Genomic DNA, 18,844 nt, shown 5'->3' with positions numbered 1-18,844 from the left:
TAAAGAAAGAAAGAACTGGACTTCTAGTGAGGTGTGGAAGGCATCCAGTGTACCTCTAGTGGGGTGTGGAAGGCATCCAGTGTACCTCTAGTGGGGTGTGGAAGGCATCCAGTGTACCTCTAGTGAGGTGTGGAAGGTATCCAGTGTACCTCTAGTGGGGTGTGGAAGGCATCCAGTGTACCTCTAGTGGGGTGTGGAAGGCATCCAGTGTACCTCTAGTGAGGTGTGAAAGGCATCCAGTGTACCTCTAGTGAGGTGTGGAAGGCATCCAGTGTACCTCTAGTGGGGTGTGGAAGGCATCCAGTGTACCTCTAGTGAGGTGCGGAAGGCATCCAGTGTACCTCTAGTGGGGTGTGGAAGGCATCCAGTGTACCTCTAGTGAGGTGTGGAAGGCATCCAGTGTACCTCTAGTGGGGTGTGGAAGGCATCCAGTGTACCTCTAGTGAGGTGCGGAAGGCATCCAGTGTACCTCTAGTGAGGTGCGGAAGGCATCCAGTGTACCTCTAGTGAGGTGCGGAAGGCATCCAGTGTACCTCTAGTGAGGTGTGGAAGGCATCCAGTGTACCTCTAGTGAATTCTTATGAAAATAGAGAGAGGCAATGCAGGCATGAGATTGTTTTTCTCGAGTTGCTGGCAGCATGTAGTAGAGAATTACCATTACACGAGTTGCTGGCAGCATGTAGTAGAGAATTACCATTACACGAGTTGCTGGCAGCATGTAGTAGAGAATTACCATTACACGAGTTGCTGGCAGCATGTAGTAGAGAATTACCATAACACGAGTTGCTGGCAGCATGTAGTAGAGAATTACCATTACACGAGTTGCTGGCAGCATGTAGTAGAGAATTACCATTACACGAGTTGCTGGCAGCATGTAGTAGAGAATTACCATTACACGAGTTGCTGGCAGCATGTAGTAGAGAATTACCATTACACGAGTTGCTGGCAGCATGTAGTAGAGAATTACCATAACAAGAAAAGGTTCAAATGTAGAGCATTTAGCCCGTGGACATTTTATACTGTTCATTTATTTGAGTTCGTTGAGATACCTTTGTTTGTTTCCCCGACGTTTTTATCTACAAATAAAGGAGATAAGTTGTCTGTAGCTTCTTCATGCAGCCACTGTTGCTACAGCTCCAACCTTACTTCATGCAGCCACTGTTGCTACAGCTCCAACCTTACTTCATGCAGCCACTGTTGCTACAGCTCCAACCTTACTTCATGCAGCCACTGTAGCTACAGCTCCAACCTTACTACATGCAGCCACTGTTGCTACAGCTCCAACCTTACTTCATGCAGCCACTGTAGCTACAGCTCCAACCTTACTTCATGCAGCCACTGTTGTTACAGCTCCAACCTTACTTCATGCAGCCACTGTAGCTACAGCTCCAACCTTACTTCATGACGCCACTGTTGCTACAGCTCCAACCTTACTTCATGCAGCCACTGTTGCTACAGCTCCAACCTTACTTCATGCAGCCACTGTTGCTACAGCTCCAACCTTACTTCATGCAGCCACTGTTGCTACAGCTCCAACCTTACTTCATGCAGCCACTGTTGCTACAGCTCCATCCTTACGTGAGCCCAGGTTCCTTCTGTCACCCAAGGCAATACTGCACGTACACCATTTGAAATTGAGACTGAGCAAGAAAACCCCGAAGGCGAGGCTGTCTCTTCTATATATATATATATATATATATATATATATATATATATATATATATATATATATATATATATATATATATATATATATATATATATATATATATATATATATATATATATATATATATATATACGACTAGTGTCTGTCTGTCTGTCTGTCTGTCTGTTCGCGATGCACGGCCAAAGTTCTCGGTGGATCTTTTTCAAATTTGGACACCGTATTCAGCTACACCCCGGACACAACCTCATCGATGAGATATTTCAACACGTGCTCTCAGCGCGCAGCGCTGTGCGCGCTGAACCGATTTTTGTTGTTGTTGTTGTTGTTGTTGTTGTCGGGATCCACTACCAGTAACTCTTCCTTATCTTCTCCAGTGTTTTCAGCCGCGATTATCTCCGTGTGGCATCAATCCATATTCCCGTTACTACGTTATTATTTTTAGAAGGTCACTGCACGTTACTATTTTTAGAAGGTCTCCAGTGTTTTGCGCGTTTATCTCCTTTCCTTCGTGCGCCGGCGAAACACCCGGCAAAGCCGGGTCCCAGGCGCAGCCTGGTATTCGGCTCTACTTCTTCCCGGCGAAGCCGGTACCCGGCGAAGCCGGTACCCGGCGAAGCGGGTAATCATCTAGTCAGGTCATAGTTTTCTTTGATCTCAGTTCGCGTCGTTTCATTTTGCGAGAAATATATTTATGTGTAATTGATTGAAAGTGGAGTTTTGTGTGTCATATGTCTTTGATCTCGCGTTATCTACGGGCTGAGAGCATTCATTTATGAATGTCATTTGAACGGATCGATTTTTATCTCTTTCGGACAGCAACGGAAATCTGCTGCTGTTTGTTGTAGCGGTGGTTTTATTTTCTGCCGTTGCTTCTGCTGCTGTTGCTGTTGTGTTCGTCATTCTCTACATCGTCAACGTGCGTCTGATAGTATTGTAGCAAGCTGCTTTCTTCAAGGATGACTGTCAGGTGAATGTTCTCTGTAGCTAGAACATAGGCACAGACAAACACGCGCGAATGCACGTAAAATATTTGCTTTAACTGTAAATATGTGTTGTTATACACACACACACACACACACACACACACACACACACACACACACACACACACACACACATACACACACACACACACACACACACACACACACACACACACACACACACAGAGCTGCTGTAACTATTAACTATAGTATCTGCTGAATTACACTATTTTCTGGGTACTGTTAAAGTTTTTTATGTGCGTGTTTTGTGGTGTATTCACTGCTTAGAGAAATAGTATTTATTTGAGTGCCGAGGGTGATCAAAACATGTTCGACCAGTCATTGTACCTCAGCAAGTATATTCATACCCGTATCATTTTATTTCAACGTACTTTGGGTAAAAATGCGCTTCTGTTGGCTATTGTGTACACCATATTGTAGTTGAGGTTAAAAAAAAAAATTTAAAAAAAAAGCGGCGCCATTGTTTTGTTGGCTTACTTTACATAGTGCCCGGTAAATAGATCAATCCGTGTTTGCGCATGCGTGCGTGCTTGTGCTGAAAATAAAGAAAGAAGCATACACACACCGCCAACTCAGCGCCACAAACAGCACGCAATCTTCATTGTAACAATTTATTTTCAGCACAATAACGTCACAGACAAGTCAAAGTCCAAGAAATCAAACAAAACAATTTATTGCACGGCGTGCGACAGTGCATAACCGGAATGAGGCATGAAAAGCGAATTGGAAACGCCATAACAAAGGAACACACGCTTTTCATCAAGACTACATGCTGTTTGAATTTGTCATTTCTGTGGGTCTTTCCTTGGCAGCACAACAACTGGGCGGCGCAATCTATTCGCCGTCCGTCAATTATGAATGAAGCGGCGCAGATTTCACCAAATGAATTGGTTCCTGGCTTTCCACGTGGAGTTGTTCTGATCTTGGTTCCTGGCTTTCCATGTGGAGTTGTTCTTAGTTTCTGGCACTAACGACCCGGGAACAAAAAGGGTTCCTGGATTTATCAATAATCACACTCCATTCTTCCCCCCCCCCCCCACCCCCTCCCAGTTACAGCAGGTTGGTTAAATATACCCCTCCCCCACCCTTACCTTTACGAGTGTGCGCAAAACCCCGAATGTGTCGACATTTGTATATTGAATAAGAGCATACTTATCTCCACTTAGACAGCAAGGCTGCTTCCTAAGCATGCTGAGTAGTTTTTGCTCAATTAATTGTGCAATTTGACAACAGCGTAATTAATGACATGAAGTTTGTAGAAACTTCTCATTTTGCGGAGAAAGCAGCCAGGCTGAATTAATTGTGCAATTTGACAAAAGTAAGGACAATAAAGCAATGGCTTTTAAGAGTGTGTGTTTGTTTTGGGGCAAGGGATGGGCACAGCTAGTAACAGTCTCGGCCCTAACGTATCACCTTCCTAAATCCTTTTTCATTTTACCTCGCTAGTATTTGCAGATATGTCATACCCGCAAATATGTGTAAATTATAACATTTCACAAAATCAAATTCTGTTTTATGTGTACATATCTATTAGATTTGGACACACACACACACACACACACACACACACACACACACACACACTCTCTCTCTCTCTCTCTCTCTCTCTCTCTCTCTCTCTCTCTCTCTCTCTCTTTATTGTCTCTATTTTTATGTCTTAGTTTAGCAGGGACAGATTGTAAGACTAGGCGTCAGCCTAAAATCTCCATCCTTGAGTAATAAAGTTCGTTCGTTCGTTCGTTCGTTCTCTCTCTCTCTCTCTCTCTCTCTCTCTCTCTCTCTCTCTCTCTCTCTCTCTCTCTCTCTCTCTCTCTCTCTCTCTCACCCCCCCTCCCCGTTGAAATGAACCTTGTGTGTTTAATCAATAATACGTCTTACGTCTTACGTCTCTCTCTCTCTCTCTCTCTCTCTCTCTCTCTCTCTCTCTCTCTCTCTCTCTCTCTCTCTGTCTCTCTCTCTCTCCAGCCCCCACCCAAACACACATCCTGCGGGCGCGAAGACGCGTGCGTACACGCAAACACACAAATGAAAGGATAGTTTTGAGTGTAAAGTTAAGTTGTGAAATGCCAGAACTCAAGCGTGCCACGTTAAACCGGTCACTTAATCAAAACAGTTAACCAATTAGTGAATTACACACGTTTACTACTGAGAGCAGAAATCGTGACATCTTTTAGGATAAAAAAAACAAGAAAGGTAAGTTGTTGGAACGTTACAATCACAAATATATCGACCCAACGGTCTTTTAAGTGAACAGACAAACAAAAAGTCACAAAAATAGTTATTCATTCGCTTGGCTTCCTGGCGAGCGGGCGAACATTCCATCAAGATAAGTTGTTTGTTTGTCTTTTCACTTAAAAGACCGTTGGGTCGATATATTTGTGATTGTAACGTATTTTTGTCAATAACAACGTTCCAACAACTTACCTTTCTTGGTTTTTTTATTCTGAATTTTGAAACGTTGGCAGTCTCTTTGTTTTTGGATTTGTGACACCTTTTAATTAATCTTGCTTCGTTGAAAGTAAAGACGCATGGAATAAACTATAACGTATGGAACATCCGTATGAGAATGCAGGCTTTCCAAAAAGTAAGAACAATGGCATCAACAAGTCGGTTAGCATCTCATCGGCCTGTGTGAGACCAAGACGTTGGTAAGAACTTGACATTATTTACACACGAAGAGTTCCGTTCTGTTGTAAGGCATCTGGACTTGAGTAGAGTACACATGCACGAGCTTTCACAAAAACAAACGCCACTAGCTAATTCATCAGGGAAAGAACGTAACCGGGTATACAGGGAATGGATTTATTGTGAATCTTGCTTGAACGTTTTTGTCTGTCATGTGTGTAGTTCACTGTTCATTTGAACTTGGCGCCATATATCAGGAATTTACGACAGTTTATAACAAGTCTCGTAGGGCGATATCAAAACATTTAGTCCATCGGTTGGCATTAAACAAACAAAAACAGAAATCAACACTCAAAACCCGGGATCAGTCATCAGTGAGACTAGTAAGGCTTGGCGAGCCGAAACCAAAAGAACGAGACGGATCGAGCTGGTCTTGACAAGACATGAAAACATATGACCTAATTCAGATAAACCGATATTCTTACATTTTGAGCCCAGTTTTAGAGTGAAGACGATATATCTGTACATATTTTGAGCCCAGTTTTAGAGTGAAGACGATATATCTGTACACATTTTGAGCCCAGTTTTAGAGTGAAGACGATATTCTGAACATATTGTGAGCACAGTTTTAGAGTGAAGACGATATATCTACATATTTTGAGTCAGTGAATGATAAAGATTACAATACTATCATATTTTAATCGGCTAATGAAATTTCAGTTTTAATTATAATTTTGAGAATTTTAGTAAACAAATTGATCAATTAGATTTTAATCTTCCACGCTGGAATGCAATCCCAAAGTCCGTACTGATGCGAAGACTGCTTGACCAAAATGTGATGGAAAAGAGCTCACTACAGTGCAGCCTTCATTTTGCAAGAAAACGGATATGACGTCATTAAAGACTTTTTATAAATAATGGGGATCTCGAAGAGTTGACGTGTAAAGTTTGGTAAGATCAGTCAGGTAGTTTGGTAAGATCAGTCAGGTAGTTTGGTAAGATCAGTCAGGTAGTTTGGTAAGATCAGTCAGGTAGTTTGGTAAGATCAGTCAGGTAGTTTGGTAAGATAAGTCAGGTAGTTTGGTAAGATCAGTCAGGTAGTTTGGTAAGATCAGTCAGGTAGTTTGGTAAGATCAGTCAGGTAGTTTGGTAAGATCAGTCAGGTAGTTTGGTAAGATCAGTCAGGTAGTTTGGTAAGATCAGTCAGGTAGTTTGGTAAGATCAGTCAGGTAGTTTGGTAAGATCAGTCAGGTAGTTTGGTAAGATCAGTCAGGTAGTTTGGTAAGATCAGTCCGGTAGTTTGGTAAGATCAGTCAGGTAGTTTGGTAAGATCAGTCAGGTAGTTTGGTAAGATCAGTCAGGTAGTTTGGTAAGATCAGTCAGGTAGTTTGGTAAGATCAGTCAGGTAGTTTGGTAAGATCAGTCAGGTAGTTTTCCTACAGTCATTCTGCACATGCACACGCCAACTTAGGATGTGCAGAAACCGATTCTATTTTATTTTGAGCTTTTGTTTTTGAGTAAACATGACTATAATTATAATGTTGGGTTCTGAAGGAAGGAATACAATGCACTCCTTTTTAACTTCGGTAGTGAAAATTTGAGTTTCATAAACATCTGTTGGGTAGTTTTATAGGAATGGCTGTGCGCACGCACACACATACACACACACACGCGCGCGCGCGCACGCGCTAATGAGCTCATCTCGATTCCCAAGTCTATCGGAAAACATTTTGCCAAAACTTGACCAGATGTTAAACTGATACTAGGTAACAATTAGGATGAAAAAGTTCTTATGACGGATAGGGAAAAAACAAGACCTAATGATCTTAAACTGACTCTGAGAACTGGGAATCAACTTATTTTAAACGTCTTATTGGTCACAGCGGAATATTATACAATTCAAAGCAGAATACACGAACAGCAGCCAAACATCATTGACACCAATCTTCTATGTATCTGCTGGCCACATCACCTGACGCTAAAGTCGAACATCATTGACACCAATCTTCTATGTATCTGCTGGCCACATCACCTGACGCTAAAGTCGAACATCATTGACACCAATCTTCTATGTATCTGCTGGCCACATCACCTGACGCTAAAGTCGAACATCATTGACACCAATCTTCTATGTATCTGCTGGCCACATCACCTAACGCTAAAGTCAAACATCATTGACACCAATTTTCTATGTATCTGCTGGCCACATCACCTGACGCTAAAGTCAAACATCATTGACACCAATCTTCTATGTATCTGCTGGCCACATCACCTGACGCTAAAGTCAAACATCATTGACACCAATCTTCTATGTATCTGCTGGCCACATCACCTGACGCTAAAGTCAAACATCATTGACACCAATCTTCTATGTATCTGCTGGCCACATCACCCAACGCTAAAGTCAAACATCATTGACACCAATCTTCTATGTATCTGCTGGCCACATCACCTGACGCTAAAGTCAAACATCATTGACACCAATCTTCTATGTATCTGCTGGCCACATCACCTGACGCTAAAGTCAAACATCATTGACACCAATCTTCTATGTATCTGCTGGCCACATCACCTGACGCTAAAGTCAAACATCATTGACACCAATCTTCTATGTATCTGCTGGCCACATCACCTGACGCTAAAGTCAAACATCATTGACACCAATCTTCTATGTATCTGCTGGCCACATCACCTGACGCTAAAGTCAAACATCATTGACACCAATCTTCTATGTATCTGCTGGCCACATCACCTAACGCTAAAGTCAAACATCATTGACACCAATTTTCTATGTATCTGCTGGCCACATCATCTGACGCTAAAGTCAAACATCATTGACACCAATCTTCTATGTATCTGCTGGCCACATCACCTGACGCTAAAGTCAAACATCATTGACACCAATCTTCTATGTATCTGCTGGCCACATCATCTGACGCTTAAGTCAAACATCATTGACACCAATCTTCTATGTATCTGCTGGCCACATCACCCAACGCTAAAGTCAAACATCATTGACACCAATCTTCTATGTATCTGCTGGCCACATCACCTGACGCTAAAGTCAAACATCATTGACACCAATCTTCTATGTATCTGCTGGCCACATCACCTGACGCTAAAGTCAAACATCATTGACACCAATCTTCTATGTATCTGCTGGCCACATCACCTGACGCTAAAGTCAAACATCATTGACACCAATCTTCTATGTATCTGCTGGCCACATCACCTGACGCTAAAGTCAAACATCATTGACACCAATCTTCTATGTATCTGCTGGCCACATCACCTGACGCTAAAGTCAAACATCATTGACACCAATCTTCTATGTATCTGCTGGCCACATCACCTGACGCTAAAGTCAAACATCATTGACACCAATCTTCTATGTATCTGCTGGCCACATCACCTGACGCTAAAGTCAAACATCATTGACACCAATCTTCTATGTATCTGCTGGCCACATCACCTGACGCTAAAGTCAAACATCATTGACACCAATCTTCTATGTATCTGCTGGCCACATCACCTAACGCTAAAGTCAAACATCATTGACACCAATCTTCTATGTATCTGCTGGCCACATCACCTGACGCTAAAGTCAAACATCATTGACACCAATCTTCTATGTATCTGCTGGCCACATCACCTGACGCTAAAGTCAAACATCATTGACACCAATCTTCTATGTATCTGCTGGCCACATCACCTGACGCTAAAGTCAAACATCATTGACACCAATCTTCTATGTATCTGCTGGCCACATCACCTAACGCTAAAGTCAAACATCATTGACACCAATCTTCTATGTATCTGCTGGCCACATCACCTGACGCTAAAGTCAAACATCATTGACACCAATCTTCTATGTATCTGCTGGCCACATCACCTGACGCTAAAGTCAAACATCATTGACACCAATCTTCTATGTATCTGCTGGCCACATCACCTGACGCTAAAGTCAAACATCATTGACACCAATCTTCTATGTATCTGCTGGCCACATCACCTAACGCTAAAGTCAAACATCATTGACACCAATCTTCTATGTATCTGCTGGCCACATCACCTGACGCTAAAGTCAAACATCATTGACACCAATCTTCTATGTATCTGCTGGCCACATCACCTGACGCTAAAGTCAAACATCATTGACACCAATCTTCTATGTATCTGCTGGCCACATCACCTGACGCTAAAGTCAAACATCATTGACACCAATCTTCTATGTATCTGCTGGCCACATCACCTGACGCTAAAGTCAAACATCATTGACACCAATCTTCTATGTATCTGCTGGCCACATCACCTGACGCTAAAGTCAAACATCATTGACACCAATTTTCTATGTATCTGCTGGCCACATCATCTGACGCTTAAGTCAAACATCATTGACACCAATCTTCTATGTATCTGCTGGCCACATCATCTGACGCTTAAGTCAAACATCATTGACACCAATCTTCTATGTATCTGCTGGCCACATCACCTGACGCTAAAGTCAAACATCATTGACACCAATCTTCTATGTATCTGCTGGCCACATCACCTGACGCTAAAGTCAAACATCATTGACACCAATCTTCTATGTATCTGCTGGCCACATCACCTGACGCTAAAGTCAAACATCATTGACACCAATCTTCTATGTATCTGCTGGCCACATCACCTGACGCTAAAGTCAAACATCATTGACACCAATCTTCTATGTATCTGCTGGCCACATCACCTGACGCTAAAGTCAAACATCATTGACACCAATCTTCTATGTATCTGCTGGCCACATCACCTAACGCTAAAGTCAAACATCATTGACACCAATCTTCTATGTATCTGCTGGCCACATCACCTGACGCTAAAGTCAAACATCATTGACACCAATCTTCTATGTATCTGCTGGCCACATCACCTGACGCTAAAGTCGAACATCATTGACACCAATCTTCTATGTATCTGCTGGCCACATCACCTGACGCTAAAGTCGAACATCATTGACACCAATCTTCTATGTATCTGCTGGCCACATCACCTAACGCTAAAGTCAAACATCATTGACACCAATCTTCTATGTATCTGCTGGCCACATCACCCAACGCTAAAGTCAAACATCATTGACACCAATCTTCTATGTATCTGCTGGCCACATCACCTGACGCTAAAGTCAAACATCATTGACACCAATCTTCTATGTATCTGCTGGCCACATCACCTAACGCTAAAGTCAAACATCATTGACACCAATCTTCTATGTATCTGCTGGCCACATCACCTGACGCTAAAGTCAAACATCATTGACACCAATCTTCTATGTATCTGCTGGCCACATCACCTGACGCTAAAGTCAAACATCATTGACACCAATCTTCTATGTATCTGCTGGCCACATCACCTGACGCTAAAGTCAAACATCATTGACACCAATCTTCTATGTATCTGCTGGCCACATCACCTGACGCTAAAGTCAAACATCATTGACACCAATCTTCTATGTATCTGCTGGCCACATCACCTGACGCTAAAGTCAAACATCATTGACACCAATCTTCTATGTATCTGCTGGCCACATCACCTAACGCTAAAGTCAAACATCATTGACACCAATCTTCTATGTATCTGCTGGCCACATCACCTGACGCTAAAGTCAAACATCATTGACACCAATCTTCTATGTATCTGCTGGCCACATCACCTGACGCTAAAGTCAAACATCATTGACACCAATCTTCTATGTATCTGCTGGCCACATCACCTGACGCTAAAGTCAAACATCATTGACACCAATCTTCTATGTATCTGCTGGCCACATCACCTAACGCTAAAGTCAAACATCATTGACACCAATCTTCTATGTATCTGCTGGCCACATCACCTGACGCTAAAGTCAAACATCATTGACACCAATCTTCTATGTATCTGCTGGCCACATCACCTGACGCTAAAGTCAAACATCATTGACACCAATCTTCTATGTATCTGCTGGCCACATCACCTGACGCTAAAGTCAAACATCATTGACACCAATCTTCTATGTATCTGCTGGCCACATCACCTGACGCTAAAGTCAAACATCATTGACACCAATCTTCTATGTATCTGCTGGCCACATCACCTGACGCTAAAGTCAAACATCATTGACACCAATCTTCTATGTATCTGCTGGCCACATCACCTGACGCTAAAGTCAAACATCATTGACACCAATCTTCTATGTATCTGCTGGCCACATCACCTGACGCTAAAGTCAAACATCATTGACACCAATCTTCTATGTATCTGCTGGCCACATCACCTGACGCTAAAGTCAAACATCATTGACACCAATCTTCTATGTATCTGCTGGCCACATCACCTAACGCTAAAGTCAAACATCATTGACACCAATCTTCTATGTATCTGCTGGCCACATCACCTGACGCTAAAGTCAAACATCATTGACACCAATCTTCTATGTATCTGCTGGCCACATCACCTGACGCTAAAGTCAAACATCATTGACACCAATCTTCTATGTATCTGCTGGCCACATCACCTGACGCTAAAGTCAAACATCATTGACACCAATCTTCTATGTATCTGCTGGCCACATCACCTAACGCTAAAGTCAAACATCATTGACACCAATCTTCTATGTATCTGCTGGCCACATCACCTGACGCTAAAGTCAAACATCATTGACACCAATCTTCTATGTATCTGCTGGCCACATCACCTGACGCTAAAGTCAAACATCATTGACACCAATCTTCTATGTATCTGCTGGCCACATCACCTGACGCTAAAGTCAAACATCATTGACACCAATCTTCTATGTATCTGCTGGCCACATCACCTAACGCTAAAGTCAAACATCATTGACACCAATCTTCTATGTATCTGCTGGCCACATCACCTGACGCTAAAGTCAAACATCATTGACACCAATCTTCTATGTATCTGCTGGCCACATCACCTGACGCTAAAGTCAAACATCATTGACACCAATCTTCTATGTATCTGCTGGCCACATCACCTGACGCTAAAGTCAAACATCATTGACACCAATCTTCTATGTATCTGCTGGCCACATCACCTGACGCTAAAGTCAAACATCATTGACACCAATCTTCTATGTATCTGCTGGCCACATCACCTGACGCTAAAGTCAAACATCATTGACACCAATCTTCTATGTATCTGCTGGCCACATCACCTGACGCTAAAGTCAAACATCATTGACACCAATCTTCTATGTATCTGCTGGCCACATCACCTGACGCTAAAGTCAAACATCATTGACACCAATCTTCTATGTATCTGCTGGCCACATCACCTGACGCTAAAGTCAAACATCATTGACACCAATCTTCTATGTATCTGCTGGCCACATCACCTGACGCTAAAGTCAAACATCATTGACACCAATCTTCTATGTATCTGCTGGCCACATCACCTGACGCTAAAGTCAAACATCATTGACACCAATCTTCTATGTATCTGCTGGCCACATCACCTGACGCTAAAGTCAAACATCATTGACACCAATCTTCTATGTATCTGCTGGCCACATCACCTGACGCTAAAGTCAAACATCATTGACACCAATCTTCTATGTATCTGCTGGCCACATCACCTAACGCTAAAGTCAAACATCATTGACACCAATCTTCTATGTATCTGCTGGCCACATCACCTGACGCTAAAGTCAAACATCATTGACACCAATCTTCTATGTATCTGCTGGCCACATCACCTGACGCTAAAGTCAAACATCATTGACACCAATCTTTTATGTATCTGCTGGCCACATCACCTAACGCTAAAGTCGAACATCATTGACACCAATCTTCTATGTATCTGCTGGCCACATCACCTAACGCTAAAGTCAAACATCATTGACACCAATCTTCTATGTATCTGCTGGCCACATCACCCAACGCTAAAGTCAAACATCATTGACACCAATCTTCTATGTATCTGCTGGCCACATCACCTGACGCTAAAGTCAAACATCATTGACACCAATCTTCTATGTATCTGCTGGCCACATCACCTGACGCTAAAGTCAAACATCATTGACACCAATCTTCTATGTATCTGCTGGCCACATCACCTGACGCTAAAGTCAAACATCATTGACACCAATCTTCTATGTATCTGCTGGCCACATCACCTGACGCTAAAGTCAAACATCATTGACACCAATCTTCTATGTATCTGCTGGCCACATCACCTGACGCTAAAGTCGAACATCATTGACACCAATCTTCTATGTATCTGCTGGCCACATCACCTGACGCTAAAGTCGAACATCATTGACACCAATCTTCTATGTATCTGCTGGCCACATCACCTGACGCTAAAGTCGAACATCATTGACACCAATCTTCTATGTATCTGCTGGCCACATCACCTGACGCTAAAGTCAAACATCATTGACACCAATCTTCTATGTATCTGCTGGCCACATCACCTGACGCTAAAGTCAAACATCATTGACACCAATCTTCTATGTATCTGCTGGCCACATCACCTGACGCTAAAGTCAAACATCATTGACACCAATCTTCTATGTATCTGCTGGCCACATCACCTGACGCTAAAGTCAAACATCATTGACACCAATCTTCTATGTATCTGCTGGCCACATCACCTGACGCTAAAGTCAAACATCATTGACACCAATCTTTTATGTATCTGCTGGCCACATCACCTAACGCTAAAGTCAAACATCATTGACACCAATTTTCTATGTATCTGCTGGCCACATCATCTGACGCTTAAGTCAAACATCATTGACACCAATCTTCTATGTATCTGCTGGCCACATCACCCAACGCTAAAGTCAAACATCATTGACACCAATCTTCTATGTATCTGCTGGCCACATCACCTGACGCTAAAGTCAAACATCATTGACACCAATCTTCTATGTATCTGCTGGCTACATCACCTAACGCTGAAGTCATTTCATAAGCACAGGCAAACGGGCGCCGGAAGCCTGTCTGAAACACCATGACACTATGACACCATGACAAAATCACCGTAACAAACAAGCACTGAGGGGAAAATCACAGTCTGAAAAGACACATCAGCAAACAGGGGTGACATACAGGAGCACAAGTCAGAACACTTAAATCCCTGACAACAAACTGGGAGTGTCTTGCCTGCACGGAGACGAGGTCCCCCTAGGCGCGCACTTTGGAAGGTCCTCGGTCATTGCCGTGCAGGTAGTTCACTGCACGGTCAATATCGTAGCGAACAGTGTAGATTACAAGAAGCGAACAGGGCAAAGCACAAGTAGCGAACACTGTAGATCGCACGATCGAACACTGTAGATAGCGCATGAACAAGACATGTCCCCATTGGTCACTGCTGCCACTGAGGACGTCCCATCTTAAGGTCAGCCACTGTACATCGCACGAGCGAACACTGTCACCAGCTTGGCCATGGATCCACGGTCTATTATATTAGAGTAACCACCGTTGATTGAAGCACCACACACCATAGAATGTCCTGTTTCCTTTCATTTCTTGCCGTGCTGTCATGAAGAAGTCAGTCTCTGTCAACCTCACGCTTTATCACAAGACCGAACACGTCCAGCTCACTCTAGCTTCATTTCATTTTTTTCATTTCATTTTCATTACTTTATTGTCCCATCGCTGGGAAATTCGGGTCGCTTCCTCCCAGTGGAAAGCTAGCAGCAACGGAGTCGCGCTACCCAGGTGTCTGCGTGTTTAGGTGTATTCAGCCATCTGCACTTATGGCAGAATGACCAAGGTCTTTTACGTGCCATTGTGATGACACGGGGGTGGGACATGGCTTCCGTCTCTGGGTCTGCACATAAAGTTGACCCGTGTCCGTCCCGGCCCTGATTCGAACCAGCGACCTTCCGATCACAAGTCCAGTGCTCTACCAACTGAGCTACCGGGCTGTCATCAAGCCTCCCTCCTGTCTACTTATCTCAAGCTCGGTACACAACGCTGCGCACACATACGTCGCCTGGTTATCAAACATCGTTAGTGTTTCATCAAAATGTCCTGGAATATATGTACATGCTCTTTGGTTTGTTGGACCCTCTAAACGCCTTGACGCTACTACCATCCTTAGTTTAATCCGGGGACAATGTATAACTGTCGTTAAAACATCTTACACATAATTCAAGTGCTATGTCATCGACTGTCGCACTCGCACAAAAATGACAAACAACTGTCGTAGTTGCAGATTGATTCTGAAGCTCATGAGTATTATAAGTCATAACATCCAAGTGTCATCACACATTCTTTGCCTTGCTGTTCTTTCTTTTTTAATCTAATCTAAATTGACAAACCGCCACGATTTCTTGATAAGGTCCCACAGTACTAACTGTTGTGATTGGACCCCGTCTGTCTTGATCGTTACTGGCTTTCTTTGTCTTGCAAGCTCCAACACACAAGAACCAATCATTCCTTTCTTTGCCATTAAAACTAAACACAAAATTATTGAAAAAAGAAAAATATCCACAAAATCACAAGTGTTTCTCAATTAGGTCACATTGCTATGGTGAGTCAACCATGGCTGTCCTGATGTTTTGCCCATTTTGATTAGCTTTCAGCTCACATCCTACGGCCAGCACGCATTCATCCCCTAGCAAAGAAACACAGACCCAACTTGAAATCCACAGACACTCCCAATGGTTTATCCATGAGGACACACACAGACACTCACACCTAGATGCCAGGACACACGCTGGTCAGTTGAGTGTAGTCAAGTGTGTCAGTGCGACGTCACACGCTGGTCAGTTGAGTGTAGTCAAGTGTGTCAGTGTGACGTCACACGTTGTTCAGTGGAGTGTAACGAAGCGTGTCAGTTTGCCGTCACACCGTGGTGACCTCAGTGACCATGTCAGAGCTGTTACATACCTCGTACTCTATGTGATTCCGTGACGACACGCACGCGCTGGACGACCGTCCGTTGGTGTCGAGACCGTTATTGGCCGACGTGCCCGCGGTGCCCGTGTCCCGGTCTGACGTGCCCGGGGAGGCGCCCCCCACGGTGCCCATCTCGTAGACCTTGGGGCGGCGCTTGAGCCTGAAGGCGGTGACCATGGCGTAGAGCTCCTGGCGGAACGAGCGGCTGAAGACAAGCAGCACCACGCCCAGCAGCGTCTGGTTGGTGGCCGACAGGATCTCCATGATCTTCTTGGCCAGCTCGATCTCCGCGATCAGCGACAGCGACAGCATGGAGCTGGGGAAATAGATGTCCACCATGTTGATGACGGTGGCGGGCACGGTCAGCAGGAACACGGCTGAACTCAGCACCAGGGTCGTCAAGGCAAAGTCGTCAGCGCCCCCAATGGACTGCGCGCGGCGCTGGCGGTGTCGCCTGAGGCAGAGCGAGGCGGAAAGCATGATGTTGATGAAGAGGAGCAGGGTGAGAGGCAGGTAAGAGTAGAGCGTGGCGGACCACAGCGGCCAGGTCTTGATGTGTAGGTCGTCCTGACCCGCGCTGATGAAGCAACCCTGGGGTTGCAGCTCGTAGGTCCACATGGCGTGGATGGACACCACGATCAGCATGATGACGATGACCAGCGTGATGGCCTTGGCGGCGAACAGCTTGCAGTACGTCTTGGCCTGGTGAGCGTAGCACAGGTACACGAAGCGGTCCACGCTCAGCACCACCACGAACCAGATGCCGCTGTACGTGATGACGTTGCGCACGAAGGTCCACAGACGACACCCCCAGTCTGTGATGTTGGAGATGTAGACCCGCTCCAGCACGAAGCACAGCCACATTATGCCCAGGATCAGGTTCAGCACCAGCACGTTGGCGATGGCGTAGGCCGCCATGTAGAAGCACACCGAGTGTTGCCGCAGCTTGTTGCGGCGCAGCACCACGAAGGCCAGCAGGTTGGAGAAGTTGCCGAACACCACCAGGATGGGCGTCAGGTAGCGCATCAAATCGTCCCGCATCTTGATGTTGGGGTGAGACAGCAGCTGCTCGTAGTACGCCAAGAACTGGAGGCCGCCGTCTTCCACACCACCGCCCGTCCCGTTGACGCTGCTAGCACTGCCGCCACCCAGGCTACACTGGTTGCACGTGGCGCTGATGTTGTCGGCGTGGAGACTGAGGTTGGACTGAGAGTCGGTCCAGTCCGCCAGCCTGTACACGCTCTGCTCCCCCCCGCCTGGCACCACCAAGTGGGCGGAGCCTCCTGTCACGTTGACCTCACGCCACGCCTCCATGCCTCTCTGCAACCACTGCTCGGGCCCCGCCTCCCTGCCCGTCACTCCAGTCAAATGAGCGCGTGCGACCAAAGTGGTGTTCGCCTGCCTGCGACTGTGTCACGCTTTGCCCGTGCGTGTTTGCGTGGCTTCTGTCCTGGTCACAGTGAGGTGCGCGTGCTCGTCACACAGCCTTATTTGCCCGCACCGGCCGCTGGGGGGGAAGTGTGTAGAAGGGAGTCGTGGTCCGGTCTTGCCCTGTCTTGACCTGTTCTGTCTTCCCGTGGGGGGCAGACCTGAAACATGAACGTCATAGTAGACCGTTAGTATGAAAGCTGTTGAACAAGCTAAAGGTATTCCTGTCTTTTTTTTCGTGGGCATATTGAAGAGATTGTTAGTTATTGTTACAGATCAGTATTATTCATTATCAGTTTAGGCGCTGGTGTGTTTCCAAGCGACCTACCCCCCCCCCCCCCCCACCTCCCTCTCTCTTTTTCCTCTCTCTCTCTCGCTCTCTCTCGCTCTCTCTCTCTCTCTCTCTCGCTCTCTCTCTGTGGTGCTCTCTCTCTCTCTTCCTGGCACTCTCTCTCTCTCTCTCTCTCTCTCTCTCTCTCTCTCTCTATCTCCCTCTCTCGCTCTCTCTCTCTCTCTGTCTCTCGCTCTCTCTCTCTCTGTCTCTCTCTCTCTCTCTCTCTCTCTGTGGTGCTCTCTCTCTCTCTCTTCCTGGCACTCTCTCTCTCTCTCTCTCTCTCTCTCTCTCTCTCTCTCTCTCTCTGTGTGTGTGTGTGTGTGTGTGAGTGTGTGTGTTGTATTGAGTGCGAACGTGATTGCAGGCATGCGGCGCGCGTGTGTGTGCGAGTCGACTTTTCTTTTCCTTTGTATTATATTGACATACATACCGTCGCGATATAACCTTGAATGGTTGAAAACGACGTTAAACACCAAATAAAGAAAGAAAGAATTGACATACATGTACATTTCAATGTTCTATTATGCATTATGTATTCGTATAGGTAATGTTGTAATTAGTAATACTGTATGATTGCGATTGACAATTGTCCTTTTATTGTCTTTATTTTTATGTCTTAGTTTAGCAAGGACAGATTGTAAGACTAGGCGTGAGCCTAAAATCTCCATCCTTGAGTAATAAAGTTCGTTCGTTCGTTCGTTCTCTCTGCTCGCTCTCCGTCTCTCCCTCCGTCTCTCCCTCCCTCTCTCCCCCCTCTCTCTCTCTCTGACACGGGAGGATGCTAACGGCTGAAGTCGCGATGCCATGCACGCTTCATGTTACACACTCCTTTGTAGTCTTCATAACTCGGTCAAGTCGTGACGTCCACTTCCGGCCTCACCTGATCGATCTGAAG

General features: G+C 44.9%; 2 protein-coding genes across 2 annotated transcripts in view; one reads left to right on the top strand and one right to left on the bottom strand.

Annotated features, from left to right (window-relative positions):
• Positions 1-18,844, top strand: part of LOC138959188 (ATP-dependent RNA helicase DDX1-like) — a 589,642-nt gene that overhangs the window by 329,574 nt on the left and 241,224 nt on the right. The window lies entirely within an intron of this gene.
• On the bottom strand, positions 15,203-17,501 carry LOC138950178 (C-C chemokine receptor type 5-like). Its single transcript, XM_070321919.1, has one exon. It carries the CDS (start codon positions 17,499-17,501, stop codon positions 16,134-16,136), a length of 1,368 nt encoding a protein of 455 aa, XP_070178020.1. The 3' UTR covers positions 15,203-16,133.

This window comes from Littorina saxatilis, linkage group LG1 (assembly GCF_037325665.1).
Source record: "Littorina saxatilis isolate snail1 linkage group LG1, US_GU_Lsax_2.0, whole genome shotgun sequence".
Lineage (NCBI taxonomy): Eukaryota > Metazoa > Mollusca > Gastropoda > Littorinimorpha > Littorinidae > Littorina > Littorina saxatilis.
This window is presented reverse-complemented; position numbering and strand designations above follow the sequence as displayed.